The sequence below is a fragment of the Phoca vitulina genome, unplaced genomic scaffold (assembly GCF_004348235.1).
Source record: "Phoca vitulina isolate PV1807 unplaced genomic scaffold, GSC_HSeal_1.0 scaffold5, whole genome shotgun sequence".
Taxonomy (NCBI): domain Eukaryota; kingdom Metazoa; phylum Chordata; class Mammalia; order Carnivora; family Phocidae; genus Phoca; species Phoca vitulina.
In genome coordinates, this window is record NW_022589708.1 from 28,199,177 (window position 1) to 28,217,687 (window position 18,511).

Consider the following 18,511-nt stretch of genomic DNA (forward strand, 5'->3'; position numbering starts at 1 on the left):
CATTAGCAATGTGTAGCTATTGAGCACTTGTGATGTGGCGTGCTTAAATTGAGATGGCTACAAGGGTAAAATACACACTGGCTATCAAAGACTTAGTAACCAGAAAAAAGTGAAATATCTCAATAAATTTTATATTAATTACACACTGAAATGACAGTATTTTAGTTACTATGAGCAAAACAAAATATTATCCAAAGTAATTTCACCTTTCTTTCAACTTTTAAAAAATATGGCCACTAGAAAATGTAAAATTACATACGTGGCTCCTATTATATTTTTATTGGACAGTGCTTTCCCAAAATGGAAGAACTTTTCCTCTCCTTATGTGGAATAAAATAAAAAGCTCAGTGTATTAATAGCACAACTCCTAGTCCTCTTACTCTATACTGTTCTGCTAGGTTTTAGATCCCTTCCATTAAAGTACTGCTATAGGAGTCATTATAACCAATTAAGGGTATAAATGGAGTGCCCACTAAAGAATTGGTGATTGTCCTTCAAATTCTTTTATTGCAACCAGAAGTACTCTGATCTTATTAAGGGGGAAATCATAGTATGTCTTCTGATCCTAGTTCACACTATTAGCAATTGCTGATGGGTTTCCTCTTGAATTACCTAAGGACATACCTCACCACAGCAAAGCATTATTTCTCTTCCCAAGTTATTGGTTTCTAGTCTCAGATGAAAAAACTATATTCCTTTTATTAACATGATCTTAATTCTACTGCTAGGGAGACAAAAATCCTAGCATTTTTATGTTAAAGATGATTTGCCTCCTTTTTGTTTTTACTTAAAAACTCCCAAATTTAATTAAGCTTTCTAAGAAGTGTGTATGTTCATGTTTTTAATTCAACTCGCCACACTGGAAACCTATCAATGGCTGCACATTATATTTTTATTATTTTTTTAAAGATTTTATTTATTTATTTGACAGAGAAAGCGAGCGCATGAGCACACAAGCAGGGGGAGTAGCAGAGGGAGAAGGAGAAGCAGGCTCCCTGCTGAGCAGGGAGCCCAACATGGGCTCAATCCCAGAAGGAACCCCAGGATCATGACCTGAGCCCAAGGCAGATACTTAACCAACTGAGCCACCCAGGTGCCCCTGCACATATTTTAAATAAAATCTTGTTCAAAAATCTTAACATGTCCCTTGTTTACCTAATTTGGCCTATAGCTATGTTTCCTCCTGACTTGACATACTCTCACCTCTCTGACCTTTAAGATCCTGGCCCTTCCTTACCTCAGGAACATCCCACAAGCTATTATGTAGGCCAGAAATGTTCTTGTCTCCGTTTTACTTCACATGGCTAACTTGTACTCATTATTCCCTTTTCTTAACCATTTAAATGTCATATCCTTAGAGAAACCATGCTTGAGCATTTCTAGTCTAAACTGTTAAAATGGTTCATATTTCCCTCTTTATAATACATAATATATTTCGTAAGTTTTCTCCTATATGATTATTTGTTAGAAGTCTGCCTTCTTTATGAGCCTATAAGCCTCTTAGGGCAGATATAATGTCTTTTTTTGTCCACCACTGTATTTTCAGCAAGTAGTGGTATGTTTAAAACAGAGGAGACCTTCAGGAAACATTGCTTCAACAATGCATTGGAAAGGCCCAATAGAGTGCAAGCGTTGAAAACAGATTAGGAAGTAACTGATGAAACAAAGTACTCAAGGAGGCCACAGGGAATTAAATTCAGAGCATTAGTTGGAGGATAAAGTATACGTACACCAAAAAATAAAACAATAGGTACTAAATCAATGATGGCCAGAGAAAGTCATAGAATGTATGTCTTGGGAGAGATCTTATTAAATTGAGTTGGGTAGGGATGGTTTCAAAGAAGTAATTGGGCCAGAAGGTATGGTTAGATTTTATTAACTCTGACTTTAATTTATAAAAATAGAATGAATCAGATGACTGAATTTGTGTCGTAAGCTGGATTCTCTGGGGAGATGTTGAGTTAGAGTTATAAGTGCAAAAGGTTTACTGCAGAGTAGCACTTGTGAAAGGGAAAGAGAGGAAGCAGGACTGGGCAAGGGGAGCCATCAGACTGCCATGCAAGATCTGACAGAGCCTCTATCACCAATGTTGAGTATGTCCTTATACTATGCCTGACTCTGTCTTTGGCTGAGGACGGGCATGGGGGAAAGGGGCTGCCCTGACAATAGTGTACCTTCAGCTTGAAAGCTCAGGTGAACCTAGAAGGAGTTAACAGCTGGAGGCTGTCAGCTAACTACATGCCTTCAGTTGGGCAGTGAGTCATTTCTTGAAGGCAGATCTGAGAAGCGCAACTGTGACTACTGCACATTATAGGATGCCAATTCAACCCAAATTAATCTATAAATTCAATAAAGGATTTTTATTTTACAAGCTCAACAATCCTGTTCTAAGAAGTATTTGGAAAAACAAACGTTTACGTTAAGTAAAATTTGAAAAAAAAAAAAAAGAGCATAAAGGAGGGATTTGCCCTATTAGGTACTAAGATAGTCTATAAGATGTTGGTAAATAAAAACAACAGGTTTTTTTGTTTTGGTAAATAAAAACAACAGGTTTTATTCTTTATGACAGGTGTAGTCATAGACAAAGAGACCAACTGAAGAGTTCAGAACCAGAGCCATATATAAATGGAAATACGATATATAATAAAAGTGGCATCAAAAACCAATGAGAAAGGGTAGACCGCTGTGTAGAATTTCAGAGAAAAATTGGCTTGCCATCTGGAGAAAAAATAGGCTAGTTCCCCACCTTACACCAAATAAAGGAATGCATTCCAGAGAGAATAAAGATCTAAATGTGATTCTCTGGAGAGTAATGAACTATTAAGAAAATAGAACCATAGAATATCTTTGTGATGTCAAAATGCAGGCTAAGTTTTTATTTATTTTTTTATTTTTATTTTATTTTTTTTAAAGATTTTATTTATTTATTTGAGAGAGAGAGAATGAGAGAGAGCGAGTACATGAGAAGGGGGAGGGTCAGAGGGAGAAGCAGACTCCCTGCCGAGCAGGGAGGCCGATGTGGGACTCGATCCAGGGACTCCAGGATCATGACCTAAGCCGAAGGCAGTCGCCCAACCAACTGAGCCACCCAGGCGCCCCAGGCTAAGTTTTTAAACAAGAGCCCAAAGGCACCACTGAGAGTAGTAAGACTGTATCCACTAGCTAGGAGAGAGAACTGGAAGAACCTAAGAAGGAGTTAAATACACTATAGAGAATCTTCCTAGGATCAGGGCAGCTAAGTAAGCCACGAGGAGATATAAATCTATTAGGAGGTATCATTATGACTCGCCTGTCCAAAATATTTCCCCTGCCTCCACTTCCTTCCTATTTAAAATTAAGCAAGTAAACATTTTTTAGTTCCAGACACTGCTAAGCGTAGGAAGTACAAGGATGAATAAGCTTGAGTCCTAGTCCTTAAAGAGTTCGTAATCTAGTTAAGGAGACACAGGAGAAAACTAAATAAGATGTTTTAACTCATATCCTACAGGTAGGAACCAAGAGGCAACTATCTTCGCCTAGGCATCAGTGAGAAGCTGGTTTTTGAGAAGTGAGGAAAGTCATTCCAGGCAAAAGGAACATCACTAACAAAGTCACAGGGCTTTGGAAGAGCATGGTGTATTGGAAAATGTTAAGTAGGTAACCTAATACTGAACATTCTGAAACGTTTGTTACTGAATGCAGAAAGTATTCTACGGAGGTTGTTTTAGTCTTTTCTTAGCAGCATTGATGATCACACTAGCTAATTATCACTTTTGAAGGCAAAGCCAAAGATGAAGTACTGAAGTGATAAGCGATAAATGTTAATGGTTAAGAAACAGAAGCATGCTACAAAGCACTGATGACTAAATGTGGAGTAATAACAAGCACTTACAATAGATTTAGAGGAGGAAGAGGTCGCTGTCAATTTCATTGTCAGGGAAGATTTCATGGAAGTGGCAGAGTTTCACTGAATCATTAAAAAAATTGAGAGCTGACTGAATATATCAGGGGCTGTGCTGGAGCAGGAGCTTCAAAACTATAGTTACTAAGGGACAGATAATCAGATACTTGCAAAAATAAAGCAAGAGTGCTATAACAGAGGCAAGCATAGGCTGATGGGAGAAAACCTCAGAGTGACTCTTGGTTTAGAGCAGGGAGGTCAGGGATGGCTTTCCAAAGGTGAGGCTGCATGCACTGAATTATGATGGATGAACAGGATTTCATCAAGTGAAACGGAAGAAAAAACTTTCTGCAATAGCCCCATTTAGTGTGAGAACACACCTCTTCCAAGGAACATGGAATAGCTTGAGATGGCTGAAGCAAAGGCTGAAAGGCAGTGGAAGAACTTTCTAAGGCAAATAGGTAGGGGTTTGATTACGAAAGGCCTTTTATAGAATGTTGGAAGAATTTGACTTTTATCCTGAAGACGATGTGGGAGTTGATGAAGATTGTAAGCAGGGAAGTGACATGATTACATGCAAGTTTTACAATGACTGCTATTAAAGTCAATGATGATAAAGGCAACTGAAGATGAACAGATAATGGGGGCAGCCTAAGACGCAGAGAGATTAAAAGGCTGTTGCTATTGTTTAGGAAAAATCAAAGAAGACTTCAAATATACAGTAGCAGTGGTATTAGGAGAGAATGGGTAAGGTTTGAGCAGCCAGAGAAAGAAGTGGAGGCGTTCCTTATGGAAATGATGTAGATAAATGTTTGGAGAAGTGGAGGGTGAGCAAATCAGTTTACCTGGAGTATATAGTATTTGGTAGAAAAACGATGGTTAGCTTTGGAAGGCTGGAGCAGAGGGCCAGTTAAGGAACAGTTGGTGATGAAGTTGAAAACTCAGCCTGAGACAAGTCTATTAAATAAACAGGCTAAACAATTAGGATTTTACTTTTCCCATAGCAACATTAAAATATCACTTTTATTGTTGTAAAATATACAGAAAATTTACTATTTTAACCATTTTAAGTGTACAATTCAATTGCATTAACCATGCAACCATCAACACTGCTCATCTCCAGAAACTTTTCAACATCCCAAATAAAACTCTTTCCCCATCCTCCCCTGCTCTCCCACCACTGGCACCCAAGCATTCTACTTTCTGCCTCTAAGAGTTTGGCTACTCTAGGTACCTCGGAAGTGGAATTGTATGGTATTTGTCCTCTTGCTGCTAACTTATTTCACTTAGCTAAATCACTTTAATCAACACCCTGGTTAATCAACACACTGAATTCTAATTTCATTCTACTCTACATGCTGTATTTTAAAACAAATGTCTAGCTTTTCTTACTTGATAATCTTTCTCACTTATTGCTTAAGGACACTTCAATCTAGCAAATTATAAACTCAGAGTTCTTAAGGACAATTTCGTCTACCACTGCCTACCACGAGAGCTTTTTATTGGTCTACTTGCTCTAAATGTCTTTATGTTGCTAATTATTTTCATTTCATTATAGTTTACAGGCACTAGACCTTTTGCAAAATCCCACCTAGTACCTTAACCATAGTAAATAATAGCAAATAAAACAACACAGACATGATTCAAACTTCCCCAGGAGAAGGGAAGTTTATTTAGGACGCTGATATGAAGGCTCTTTTGATATTATTTAATTTCCTATCTGTGGCTGAATCGGCTCTAAGTGAAGAGAATTAAAAACACACTGTTCTTATCTTTAGCTGGGGAAAAGTCCGAAGTTTCAGCTGGTTGAAAACTATTTCAGAACCGTCAAGGTTATCTCACCTTTCTTTGGGGGCATCCCTAGATCATTACCTCTCTGCGATCAAGTCGACTAATTTTGGACAAGACACTAATCCTCTGAAGTCTCAAAGGGTTAGATTACACCAGCCTGTGCTTCCCAATCTTGTCCACACCACAGAGTACAAAATATGGTATTGCAGGACACTGAGATAAACGGAGGAGGCGGTACAGCACACCTGGAACCCACTGGCCGCCGTGCGTCCTCGCACAACGTGTAGACGCTCTCAAGGAGCGCTCCAGTCCGGAGGTTCGTTCCTACTGATGCGCCATAGCCGTCTATTACATAGGACGAAGTGGACTCCCACTGTTTCTGGAGTCAGCGGCCTTTCCCTTCTTGTAAAAAAGGAAATCTTTATTCCGTACGCGGACCAAGGCGTAAAAAAGCACAAAGGCCGCGAACCACGCAAATAAGCAAAAAATCGAAGTACCGCACTCAACCAGCGCGCTCTCGGCTGGTCTTACGTCTCTTCCCAGCAGGCTCCGGGAGTCACCGCGAGACTTCATCAATTCTCGCGAGATTTATCGGCAGCCATCTTCTTGGGGGTGCTAGGAGCCGGGAAGACCCCCCGAATCGTTCCCATTGAGCTGCCCTTCGTCTTCGCTTTCTTCACTTTTGCCTGTTCTGCGTTGCCGACACCACCTTATCCCAAGGCTGAGTGAGAGCCCGGATCTAGGCGTGTGTCGCCCTCCCGGTCCAAGAAGATTTGCTCGGGTGGAGGGAAGGGGGAGGGCCCGGGCAAACCGTTGCTGCCTCAGCCGGGGTCCGGGGACGGGGAGCTCCTGGCACCCCGTGGATTCGCGGCCTGCGACGGTACCCGCAGAGCTGTTCGCCGATCGGGGCTCGCGGGAACCTGCCACCGGCGCCTCCCACCGCGGCCCACGCGGGCGGCGCGCGGAGGAGGGGGCGGGGGCAGCGGCGGCTGTAGCGGCCGCGACCTGGGCGGGCGGAGGAGTGTGACGGGCCTCGGGGCCGCTGTGGATGGTTTCTAAAATGATCATTGAAAACTTCGAGGCACTCAAGTCCTGGCTCAGCAAGACTCTCGAGCCCATGTGAGTATCCGGGGGCTATCTCCTTGCAGGGATGGAAGTGGGAGATAGGCGGGCACAGTTCCCGAAGTGCCTGTGATGGAGGCCGAAGCGGTGAACAGAGATCCCAGGGTTTTGTGTTTTTTTTCTTTTCCACCCTCGCTTCCAGGTTCAGGATACTCCAGAGAGCCTGAGCTGATCTTTATCTTACCGCTGAGTTGGTCCTTGAACTGATACCTTCTTTTCTTGTTTTCCCGTTATATGTAGACCGACTCCAGCCTACACACACATTTGATGAGGGCCACCAAATCGGTTTCTTTTCTTTTAGTGAATCCGAGCCTTACCTCTTGCCCAGACTATTTTACCTTGTTTCTTTAAATGAAGTGAATGGCCCTTATTAGGGATTAGGGCAGTTCTAATGTAAGCCACTCACGTTTTACCTAAATACAGTCCGGAAAGAAAGGCCACGTTTCCCATGTGCTATCTGGCTCACCCGCACCTCTCTTAACTGATTGAAGATGTAACAGGTGCTAAGGTGCCCAGTAAGATTCCCGTTTCCTACTTACATGTTTGTTAGCTTGGAGAGGAGGAAGAAAATGTTATTTATCCATACGGGATATTTGGCACTTTTAAGTGGGATGCTGTAGATGGACTGTGGGGAGGGGGTGTTCAGAGTGCTGGAATGTTTTATACTGGAAAAAATAGTGTTTTAAGGATATATCTTTTAATACATACAAAATATATTTTGGGCCAGGTGCTTTATCAAAGTTAGTTGATTTACAATAAACAAAATGAAAAAGGGAAAATCCACTCATCTAATCAGTTTATTAAGCGCCTGCTGTATATTGTGGGAGGCTTTGGTGACAGAGCTTTTAAATTCCAAAGTTGAGAACACAGTGATAAATGAGTATTAAAGAAATAAGATAACTTCAGATTAATATAGCGGTGGTGGTTGTAATAATAGAGGGTCATATAAAAGACTGATTAGAAGGCCTGTCACAGGAGGTAGCATCTGAGCAACACTTAAGGAGGAGAAGGAACCATCTGTGTCAAAGTCGAGAAAGACTGTTCCTTGCAGAAGGAACAGCAAGTGCAAAGGCCCTGTGGCAGATGATTACAGTGTGTTCCAGGAAGAGAAGGAAGGTAACTGTGGCTGCAAGGAACATTGTGATGGGGGAGAGAATGGAATAACATGAGGTTGGAGAATTAGGCAGGGGCCGCATTATTTTGGTTCTTTGAGGCCATGGTCAAGAGCTAGGATCTTATTTAAAATACAGTGAGACCTTAGATAATTTAAAGCAGGCAGGGACTGATTTGATTTTGTTTTAATTCTGCTCGCTTTGTGGAGATTAAGGGGGCAAGAATGAAAGTAGACTATTCTGAAGGGCATTGTAGGCAGAAATGTAGGTCGTTTATATTATAGTGATAGTGGAGACAGAACGAAATATATCTTATAAATAGATCTGATAGAACTTGCTAATGGATTGGATGTGGGAGGTGAGGGAAAGGGACATCAAGGATAATGACTAAGAAGTTAGCCTAAACAGCTGGATGGATGATAATAGAGAAGGCTGGGAGAGAACAGGTTGACGGGAGGTGGAAAAGTAATTGGTGTTTGTTACACATCCAAGTTAGATATTTAAGAGGTGGTTGGGTTGAGTCTAGAACTTGGGCAGGACTAGAGAAAGTTAGAGTCATGCAGAGAGTATTTGAAACCATGGAATTGTGGGAGATTTCCTAGTAAGAATATGTTGATAGGTAAGAAAGGAGGGCCCACATCTGAGGTAGAAGACTGAGATTTATGTTACTAACGAAAAATATATGGCAAGAGAGGCGAATTGTCAACTTGATGGGATGCTGCAGAGTGGATGAAAAAGGTGGAGGCAGATAAATGGTCCTTAAATTTGGAAAGGTAGAAGTCATTGGTGACCTTAGCAAAATAGTTTTATTGAAGTGAGGTGGTCCAGATAGAAGCCTTATTTCAGTGGATGGAGAGAGAGCGTGCAACAGTGGTTGTAGTGATTTAGAGGACGAACTCCGGAGTCACAGTGACTGGCTTTGAATATTGCCTCTGCCACTTACCAGCTGTATAATATTGGGTAGATGACTTAACTCAGTGCCTCCCGTTTCCTCATCTGTATGGGGAAATAATATATATTAAGACTCTTTAGACACTGCCTGGTTTGTAATTAGCGCTCAGTAAGTATTAGGTGAACACAAAACGTAAAAAAAAGATTTGAGTTTAAATAGCACTCCTTTTTAAAAAAATTTTTCTGAGTTGACACAATGTTACATTAGCTACAGTTATACAACTGAGTGGTTTAACATCTCTATGTTATGCTATAACCTAAAAGAAGATTATTTATATTTATTTGTGTGTATGCTTATGACTTTTATTCAGTTTTAATAAAGCATGTTTCAGATATCATAGCCTACTTAGATGACTGTAGCACTGCAGTCATTACTGTTAGGATAAATAAGGCTGCTAGTACAGCCTAGACAGTGGTAGGAATTGGGATTGGTCCTTTCATAATGTATATTGCTGTGGTAAAATTGAGCCTTTATCCAAGTTCCTGTCCCTGCATTTCAGGTGTGTTCTCAATGACTTAAAGCTGATTCCAATTGTTTAAGACTTGTGGTTTCTAACCTTGGGTTTGTGAAGCTTTAAGATGTGTTTGTTATCTAAAGGGATTTTTTGCGTTACTTTAAAAGTATAATTGCCAAATAGCACCTATTTGAAGGAGAAACATTGGAAGGACCAAGGGTAGGATATAACTCAAAACTTGTATGAACTTTCTAGCTACTTGTGCTAGTAAAGTATCTCATGGTTTTGGACTTCCCCTGCATTTTGAATATGTTAATTCAGCAAACATTGAGTACTTAATCTGTACTGAGCAGTGTGTTAGATATTGGGAATATTGGGAAACAAGCTGCAATAACTATCTTCATATTGTTTACCATTTAGCAGGGAAGACAGATGTTGAACAAGTAATTATAAGACCTTTGATTATTATGAAGTCCAGAATGCTGTCAAAATGTGTTTGGAAGGTCAGGAAAGGCTTTTGCTGGTATAACATTTGATCTTAGCTTAAAAGAATGAGTAGCAGTTTGCTAGGACAAAAGGGTGGGAGAGCTGTGAAAGCATTCTAGGTTTTGAAGAACAGATTGTATGAAAGCCCTAAAATGAAAGAAAAAAAAGTGTCTTGGGGAAATGAAATTTTTGAAAAAAGAGCAAAGGGAGGAATAGCATTGGATACCTCCAGAGAGAGGAGCTGGATCATTCAAGACTTTGTTGAGTCATGTTAAGGATTTGGGATATTAATTGAAGGGTAGTGGGAAGCCAGTGAAGGGTTTTAGGGCAGGAGAGTTTTCAGATTGACATAAAAAAAACAAAAACCCAGCCTGGTTGCAGTGTTTTGGCATGAAATGAAAGTCGGTAAATCTGCTTGTTACTTGATTATAAGGTCTGTCGATGTGTCAGGGCTCTGAGTTTTGTGGGGCTTTTTCCCCATAAATTATTGAAAATGTAGTTGTTAAAATTGGCATCTTGAAATACTTAAGATTGATATTTTGTTCTCTCAAACGTTTGCTTAGTCATACTTGCTATAATAAAATGAAATTAGATGTTGGTCTTTTCTTTAACATTCTTTTTGCTAATGTGAAGTCCTGTAAAAACAATTTTAAGCTTTTTTTGTTGTTGTTCAATTTTTCTGTTTTTGTTTTCTAAACAGAAAGGGTTTTCTGTTGTATTTCGAAACTTTTTATGAGTTTACACATCACTAAATGTGGTAACTTAATAAAATCATGGACTATTTTAGCTGGAGGGAAACTTCAAAATCAAATTTGAAAAAACTCCTTAATTTTTCAGAAAATGGAGAGGCAGATAGACTTAATGATGTGCCCAGATTTTGTGAGGTTAGTAGTAAAGAACAGAATGCATAGTTTTGTGCTTCTGCTGCTATGTAGTGGTGTGGCGGTAATGTGTAGTGGAAAGAAGCCAAGTTTTGTAACCATATAAACTAATGTTCACATCTAATTCCTGCCACTTATTAACTGAGTAATCTAGGCAAATGAACCTCCCCTTTCCTTATTGGTATAATAGGGGGAATTATGCTTAATTACTTTTGTAGTTGAAAGGTTTGAGACACATTTTTTTAAAAGATTTTTAAATTAATTCATTTAGAGAGCCACGCCCCAAGAGAGAGCGCGCGGCTCTCTCTTGGGGGGAGGGAGAGGGAGAAAGAGAATCTTAAGCTGACTCCCTGCTGAGCTTGGAACCCTGCAGGCTCATCTCACACCCTGGGATCATGACCTGAGCCACCAAGAGTTGGAGGATGCTTCACCGACTGAGCCACCCAGGGGCCCCTGAGTCACATTTTTAGGAGCCTAGCCCTTCCCTCCCTCCTTAAATACTGCTTGATTAAACATAAATAGGTTACATTACTTGCTCCTGTTAACTCTTATCACTACCACTGCTGCTGCCACTACCACCTGCATTTGTACGCATTGTTGGAAGTTTTGTATAACTTCCAAGTTCTGAGAGTTGGATTGTTACCTCCGTTTTGCAAGTGATGACACTGAGGCACAAATTTAAGGTACTTGTTCAGAGTCACACAGCTAGCCATAGCATGTGACTAAACAGTAATTTAAACTGCTGCTTTTTTGCCTCTAGAGCCATGTTCTTAATTTACTACCACACAAGATAGTGTATTCTGCCCTATTACCATATGCACTTTTTTACTATTACATTTTCATAATACTAGCTGCAGTTATAAAGGAAGAAAGTTCGAAAGCATCATGGTTATCAGTGCTTTACAGTTTAAGAAAGAAACTTTTTGAGAGTTTTTGTAGTCTCTTTCTCCCTTCACCCACACTTGTTAACTATACCTTTCTCACCACATTAAAATTATTTTTGTTCCCGTTTTACAGGAAGAATTGAAAGGTGATCTTTTCACTGCTGAACTTTATTCCTGTTTCCCTTCTTTGATCTTTCTCTTTTTACAGACTCCTTTTGGCATAAAAAGTAAATTTCCTAGTCCTTAAGGAAGAAAAACTCAGCAACAATAGCAGCAAAAACAAAACAAAAAATAAAATCATACTTTCCTTCCAGTCATTTTCATGCTAGCTTTTCTTTTCACTAGTAAATCTAGAAATAGTAGTCAGTCTTTAATTTTTCACTCCTTTGTCCCCAACCATTTAGTTCTTAATCCTTTGTCATATAGTTTCTTCTTTCTTATACACAAAATTGCTTACCTCAGTGTTACCAATGAATTTATTAAATGTAGAGATTTTATATAAATTTTATATGTCCTATATGTATAACATAAAGCAGTGTTGATGCTGCCTTTTTTTAAAACTTCTTATGTCTTGAATCCCTAATACTTTGCTTCTCTTTCTTCTCAAATCAGCTCTGTCCTTTTTAGTTCATTTTCTTGCCTTTTAATTATGTTTTTTCAAATTCTGTTTCCATGCCTTTTTTTCCCTCAACTATTTCTACTCCTGTCATCTCATTCCCATTCATTCCCATGGATAGTTTCCATTATAATCTGTTCCAGTGGTTCTTAAAAACTCGTGTGTGTGTGTGTGTGTGTGTGTGTGTGTGTGTGTGTTTTGGAGTCTTTGAAAGTTTGATTAAAGACTTCCTTCCTTAGGATATTGCATATATATAAATTTGCATTGAATTTCAGAGTTTTTCCAAGAGAACCTCTAGTCTCTACATTATTTTTCACATATGTATGTTTAGACTTAACCTCTCTTCAAAGCCTTAAGCTCTTATTCCAGTTGCTAGCTGTATATCTACCTGGTTCTCCCATATGAACTTCAAACTACATTTCTGAAAATAAATGTTCTCTGAATTTACTAATTTGCATTTCATTTCCTCAAGTTTTCCAGGCTTGAAATTTTATTTTTTAACTTTTCCTCCCTTCATCCTCCCCCTTCAGTTAATCATTGGGTTCTATCTCTTTCTTTTAATAATTCTTACTAATGACATTGCTCAGTAGGGGGCCTCACATTCCTTATTTAAACCCTTGCAGTTTTTTTTCTCCCTTCTAGTTCCATCCTGGATGCCCAACCTTGTTTATATCCTTCGATTTGATCAAAATCTTTAGCACTCCTAAATAAATTGCATACATTTTGACTTAGCTTTCAAAATGTATAATCTGCTTATCTTTCTAGTTTCATCTTCCCTTTTTTTTTTTTTTGAGTCTTAATTTCAGCAAAGCTGAACTTTTTTCTGTATCACATTGTTTATTCTGTCCTCTTTTCCCAACTTTCAGAGGGTAACATTCATTGAGTGCTTATCATATCATAATCATTGTGTATTCATTGAATGTGGTCTAGATTCTGTTACTTCAATTTTAAATATGAGGAAATTGAGTCATAGGCAGATTAATGTGGTTCATTCATAGCTAATAAATAATGGAGAAAGGATTCAAAACAAGACATTTTGATTTCAGAGCTTTGTTGTGTGCTATAATATACTGCCTTTCTCCATTTCCTTTATATATGTTGAAATCAAAGGTCAAGGATGATTCCAGTTCTTCCAGAATGTTATTTATGATCCATCCATCTGGAAGGAGTGACATGACTCTTCTCTCCTAGCACTAGTTTGCATCAGTTACGACATTCATCACTTGCATACTTGTTTAGTAATTAATTCTCATTTATTTTATCTTCATTATTAGAATCTCAGGTCCTTGAAAGTAGACTCCAAATCATAGATTTAACTATCTTCCTGTTGTATACAGCACCCAGCACATGCCTTGTGTGTGGTATATTAAATGCACTGGTTGAAATTTCTAGTTTATGTAACCATAAACTAAGCAGAGAGAAGTGTAAACTCTAAAATCTACCATACTGTAATGAGAATTTTATTTCAGAGCAACAGATATATGAGCAATTTGAAAAGTCACTAATCTCTGGGTCTCTTTCTCTTTATTTTTACTTCATAGCACCTTCAGATTATGTAAAACTTAAGTGATTTTTTTTTAGGGGGAAAGGACACTGAAAAATATTAATAACATTTACTCAGAGTATTTTTGAATTCTGTTATGTGCAAGCTGCTGGCCTCCATGGAGCTGCTCAGAAAAGAATGCCAAATGATAATTCTAGTCTGATGAATTTTACAGCTGGTAGAAGAGTTTTTCTATAATTAATTATTGGTTAAAATATTTTTCATTACCTTCTTCATCCCTTTAACTTTTGTTGAGTTGACTCTCATTACCACATTTTACTGCTGCAACCTTATTTGTCTTTTTCATCTGCGTGCTGAGTAGTTAAAATGGATTTAGCATTTTCTATATGTTTTAGCATATCCTTGTCTTTGGCTTACAATAGTTCCCAAATTATTTTGTATGCATATAAATCAAAAGACAGAGATACTATTATGAGCAAAACAGAAAGTAAGGTATTCCAGTGTTTGGTGTCTACACATCAAGAGTGACTAATTCAAGCTTGAGCTAAAAAGCTTCTAGGAATATTTTTTTCTTCCTCCTGCTTCCTTAGTCCCAGAGGATAGAGAATGAGAGAAATGAGTGGATGGTATAAGCCCTTCCTACCAAACTTAGTCACTTACTTACTCCCACTACCTCATTTCTGTGGAAAAATCCTTTTCAATCTACAAATAGTAACTTCTCAAACAGGTGAAAGTTTATTTTTAACTTGGGGTCATATTTAGTATTGTGTGTTTGTATGAAATAATGGAATTCGCTTGAGATCTGTTACTCAGTGATTCTTCCTGAGATATTTTACCAACACACAAGCAAATATGTTTATGTATTCTTTCTCCTCTTTACATAATTGATATCCTACTTGGATGTCCACATAATACATAAAAGTGTTGTCTTTTTTATTAAGGTTACATAGTATTTTAATGTAATGGATATACCATAATTTAACCATCTGTATTGATGAATGGGACAGAAAGTACTACAGTGTATATATTTATCACATGACACACCCGTGTATACCCATCACTTTGATTCTGCTGTTAATATTTTAGTGTACTTGCCCCTACCCTTCTTTGATGTATTTTAAAGTAAATTGCAGATGTTAGTGAACTTACCCCTAAGGATTTATGCCTATCATTAGAGTTCAGTATTTATAGTTTTTAAAAAAAGTTTGATATAATCTGTATACAATAGTATACACAGATCTTAAAGTGTATGCTTTGATGAGTTTTGACAAATGTGTACATCTTTGTAACTCAATTCCCTGTCAAAATAAAGAACATTCCCACCATTCTGGAAAGCTTCCTCATTCCCCTTCCTGTGCTACCATTTACCCATAGAAATAAGCACTGTTCTGATTTTTCCCAGTGTATATTAGCTTTGCCTGTTATGGAACTTCATATAAATGAAATTTTAGAATAGGTGCTCTTTTGAGTAGGACTTCTTTTTACTTCTGAAAAATGTTCTTTTTTTTTTTTTGAGATTTTATTTATTTATTTGACAGAGAGAGACACAGCGAGAGAGAGAGCACAAGCAGGGGGGAGTGGGAGAGGGAGAAGCAGGCTTCCCGCGGAGCAGGGAGCCCGATGTGGGACTCGATCCCAGGACCCTGGGATCATGACCTGAGCCGAAGGCAGACGCTTAACCGACTGAGCCACCCAGGAGCCCCTCTGAAAATGTTCTTGAGATTTATCCATATTGTTGCATATATCTGTAGTTTGGTCCTTTTTACTGCTGAGTAGTATTCCATTGTCAAATGCATGCTATATAGTTTTAATAATGCCGGTGCTATTTTTTTTTTTTAGTATCGACTAGTTAATTTAACACAATTTTTCTTTTTCTTTTTAATTGAAAATAATAATACTTGTTTTAATAAAAACTCAAATAGTATAGAAATATAAGCCAAAAGTGAGTTTTCCTAACCCCCTTCTTGATCCCCATATGTAAATACAGAATTGTATATTTATAAAAATAAACATACATGTTCTATGTTTATGTAGGTATATGCAGTTGATCCTTAAATATCACTGGTTTAAATTGCATGGGTCCACTTATACATGAATGTTTTACCATACTGTGAATGTATTTTCCTAATAACTATTAATATTTTCTTTTATTTAGCTTACTTTATTGTAAAAATACAATATATAATTATATATAATATACAAAATGTGTGTTAATTGACTGTTTATATTGTTGGTAAGGTTTCTGGTCAACAGGCTAGTAGGGTTTAAGATTTGGGGGAGTCAGAAGTTATACACAGATTTTTGATTATGTGGGAGTTGTCACCCTTAACCCTTGCACTGTTCCAGGGTCAACTGTAATTTTTTAACATAGACAGGATCATGTTGTTCATATGTTACTGACATGGGTAACAGACACTCTACATATCCTCCCATACTATTCGTTTCCTGTTCTTCCCAGTGGCTCCATAGTATTACATTATGTGAATATACTATATAATTTATTTTAATAGTGCTTAAGACATGGGCATTACTTTGTAGAAAAAAAAATTAGGTTATTTTCTTAAAGTATTAAATACCTGCACATAGTTACAAGAAAGAAAACTTGCCAGAAGGCTTTGAAATGAAAAGTTAAAGTCCTTCACACTTCTCACCCTAGCACTTTTAATATTAATATGTAGTCTTTATACCTTTAAAATGGCTGATTCCAGTTTTGAGTAGCTCTACCAGTTTACTAAATCATATTTTTACTTGTAATTTAGTTCGTTTCCTAGGGTTTTTTTTTTTTTTACTTTATAAATAACTGCAGTGAACATCTTGCCATATGTAGTTTTTCTCTAACTTTTCCTTCTTTCCTTCCTTTCCCTCCCTCTCATTCTCTCTCCATTTCTCTTCCTCCCCTTTCCTTCTCTTTTTTGCTTCTCCTTCTCTTCCCACCCCCTCCCAGTTCTCATTAGAGAGGAATTACTTTCCAGATGTCAGCTAATACTGCTGTTGGAGGCCTTTTTAACATTAAAAGATGTGTGTTTGAAAGCTCAGCCAGGTGTGCTTTTGGTGGTGATTAACAAATCCAGTAGTTCAGATAAACTTGTTTTTTGAAGTCATGTTTGGGGGCGTTGTGGCAAGTAATTTCTCTAGTGTTCTTGTCTCAGAGAGCCATTTAAAAAGTGACAGAAGGAGAGATAGTATGTCAGTATAAATTCTGGTCTGTTTTTGACTTTATAGCTTTCTGCATCCTGCTATTCTGACACTCCCTGATGCTTTGCCCACATTCTCCAATTATTAATTTTCCATTGCTTACTGGCAATTTAAAAGTTAAGAAAAAGCATCTACAAGTTTAAGATTTATACAAATCTTAAAGTTACCAAAAGTGAAAAATACTTGAATGATTACAGATTCTACATATAAGCATTAAAATACGCTGTTCAGCAGATCATTTGTTGCTCTTTGTAATATAGTTTTTTTAGTTGAATAAATTTGCGAGTAACATTGTGTAAGTTTAACGTGTAAAGTGTGTCACTTTAATTCATTTATGTATCTTAATATGATTGTCAATATAGTGATATTTATCACATAATTATAGTACAATATTATTGTCAGTGTCTGTAATACTGTGAATTAGGTCTCCATGGCCTATTTACTACTCATTACAAGTTGTACCCTTAAACACCATGACGCCTCTCTCCCCCCCCCCCCGCCCCATCCCTGGTAGCCACCATTTTACTCTGTTTTTCACAGATTTAAGTTTTTTTAGATTTCACATGTAAGTGATTCATACAGTACTTATCCTTCTCTGTCTGATTTATCTTGCTTAGCATAATGTGCCGAAGGTCCATCTTTTTTTTTCACAAAAGGAGAGGTATCTTCCTTTCTTGTGGCTGAATAATATTCCATTGTATTTATGTACCACATCTTTTTTATCCATTTATGTGTTGATGGGCATTTGGGTTGTTTTTAGATCTTGCTGTTGTGAATAATGCTGTGATAAACATGGAAATTCATATATCTCATTAAAATCTTGTTTTCATTTCCTTTGGGTACATACCCAGAAGTGGAATTGTTCACTGAATGATAGATCTTTTAAAAATTTTTGAGGAACCTCCATGTTGTTTTTTTTTTAGTGGCTGGGCCACTTTTTGTTTCCACCAACAATATATGAGGGTTCTCTCTTCACTACATCCTCACCAGCATCTTTTGTTTCTTGTCTTGATGGTAGCTATTCTAACAGGTGTGAGGCAGTAGCTCCTTGTTTTGATTTGCATTTCCCTGATGATTCATGATATTTAACATCTTTTCATGTGTCTCTTGACCATTTTGATGTCCTCTGGGGAAGTGGCTATTTAGTTCTCATTTTTTTAATTGGAATGTTTGCTTTTGTTTGTTTTTGAGTTGATGGAGTTTTTATATCCTTTGGATATTAACCCCTTCCAATTTATGGTTTACAAAAATCTCCCTTTCTGCGGGTTGTCTTTCATTTTGTTGACGGATTTGTTTGCTCTACAGAAGCCTTTAGTTTGATGTAGCCCCACTTGTTTTTGCTTTTATTGCTTTTGCTTTTGGTGTCCGCTTCAAAAACTCACTGCCATACCTATGTCAAGGAGTTTACTACCAGTTTTCTTTAAGACCTTTGTTTCAGGTCTCTTAAGTTTAAGTCTTTAATCTATTTTGAGTTAGTTTTTGTATATGGTATAAGATTTTGGTCCAGTTTTAGTTTTTTGCATATGACTTTCCAAATTTCACAACATTTATTGAAGAGACTATAGACTATGCTTTCCCCATTGTAAATTCTTTGTTATAAATTGACCATGTTTACATGGGTTTATTTTTGGGCT

General features: G+C 37.7%; 1 protein-coding gene across 10 annotated transcripts in view; it reads left to right on the forward strand.

The window, feature by feature from the left end:
- Positions 1 to 6,649: 6,649 nt before the first annotated feature.
- Positions 6,650 to 18,511, forward strand: part of RBM26 (RNA binding motif protein 26) — an 84,627-nt gene continuing 72,765 nt past the window's right edge. For all 10 annotated transcript variants that reach the window (XM_032402796.1, XM_032402797.1, XM_032402792.1 and 7 more), the window contains exon 1: positions 6,650 to 6,790. In XM_032402796.1, coding sequence (XP_032258687.1) covers positions 6,720 to 6,790 — 71 coding nt within the window. In that variant the 5' untranslated portion in view covers positions 6,650 to 6,719. The remainder of the gene's footprint in view (positions 6,791 to 18,511) is intronic.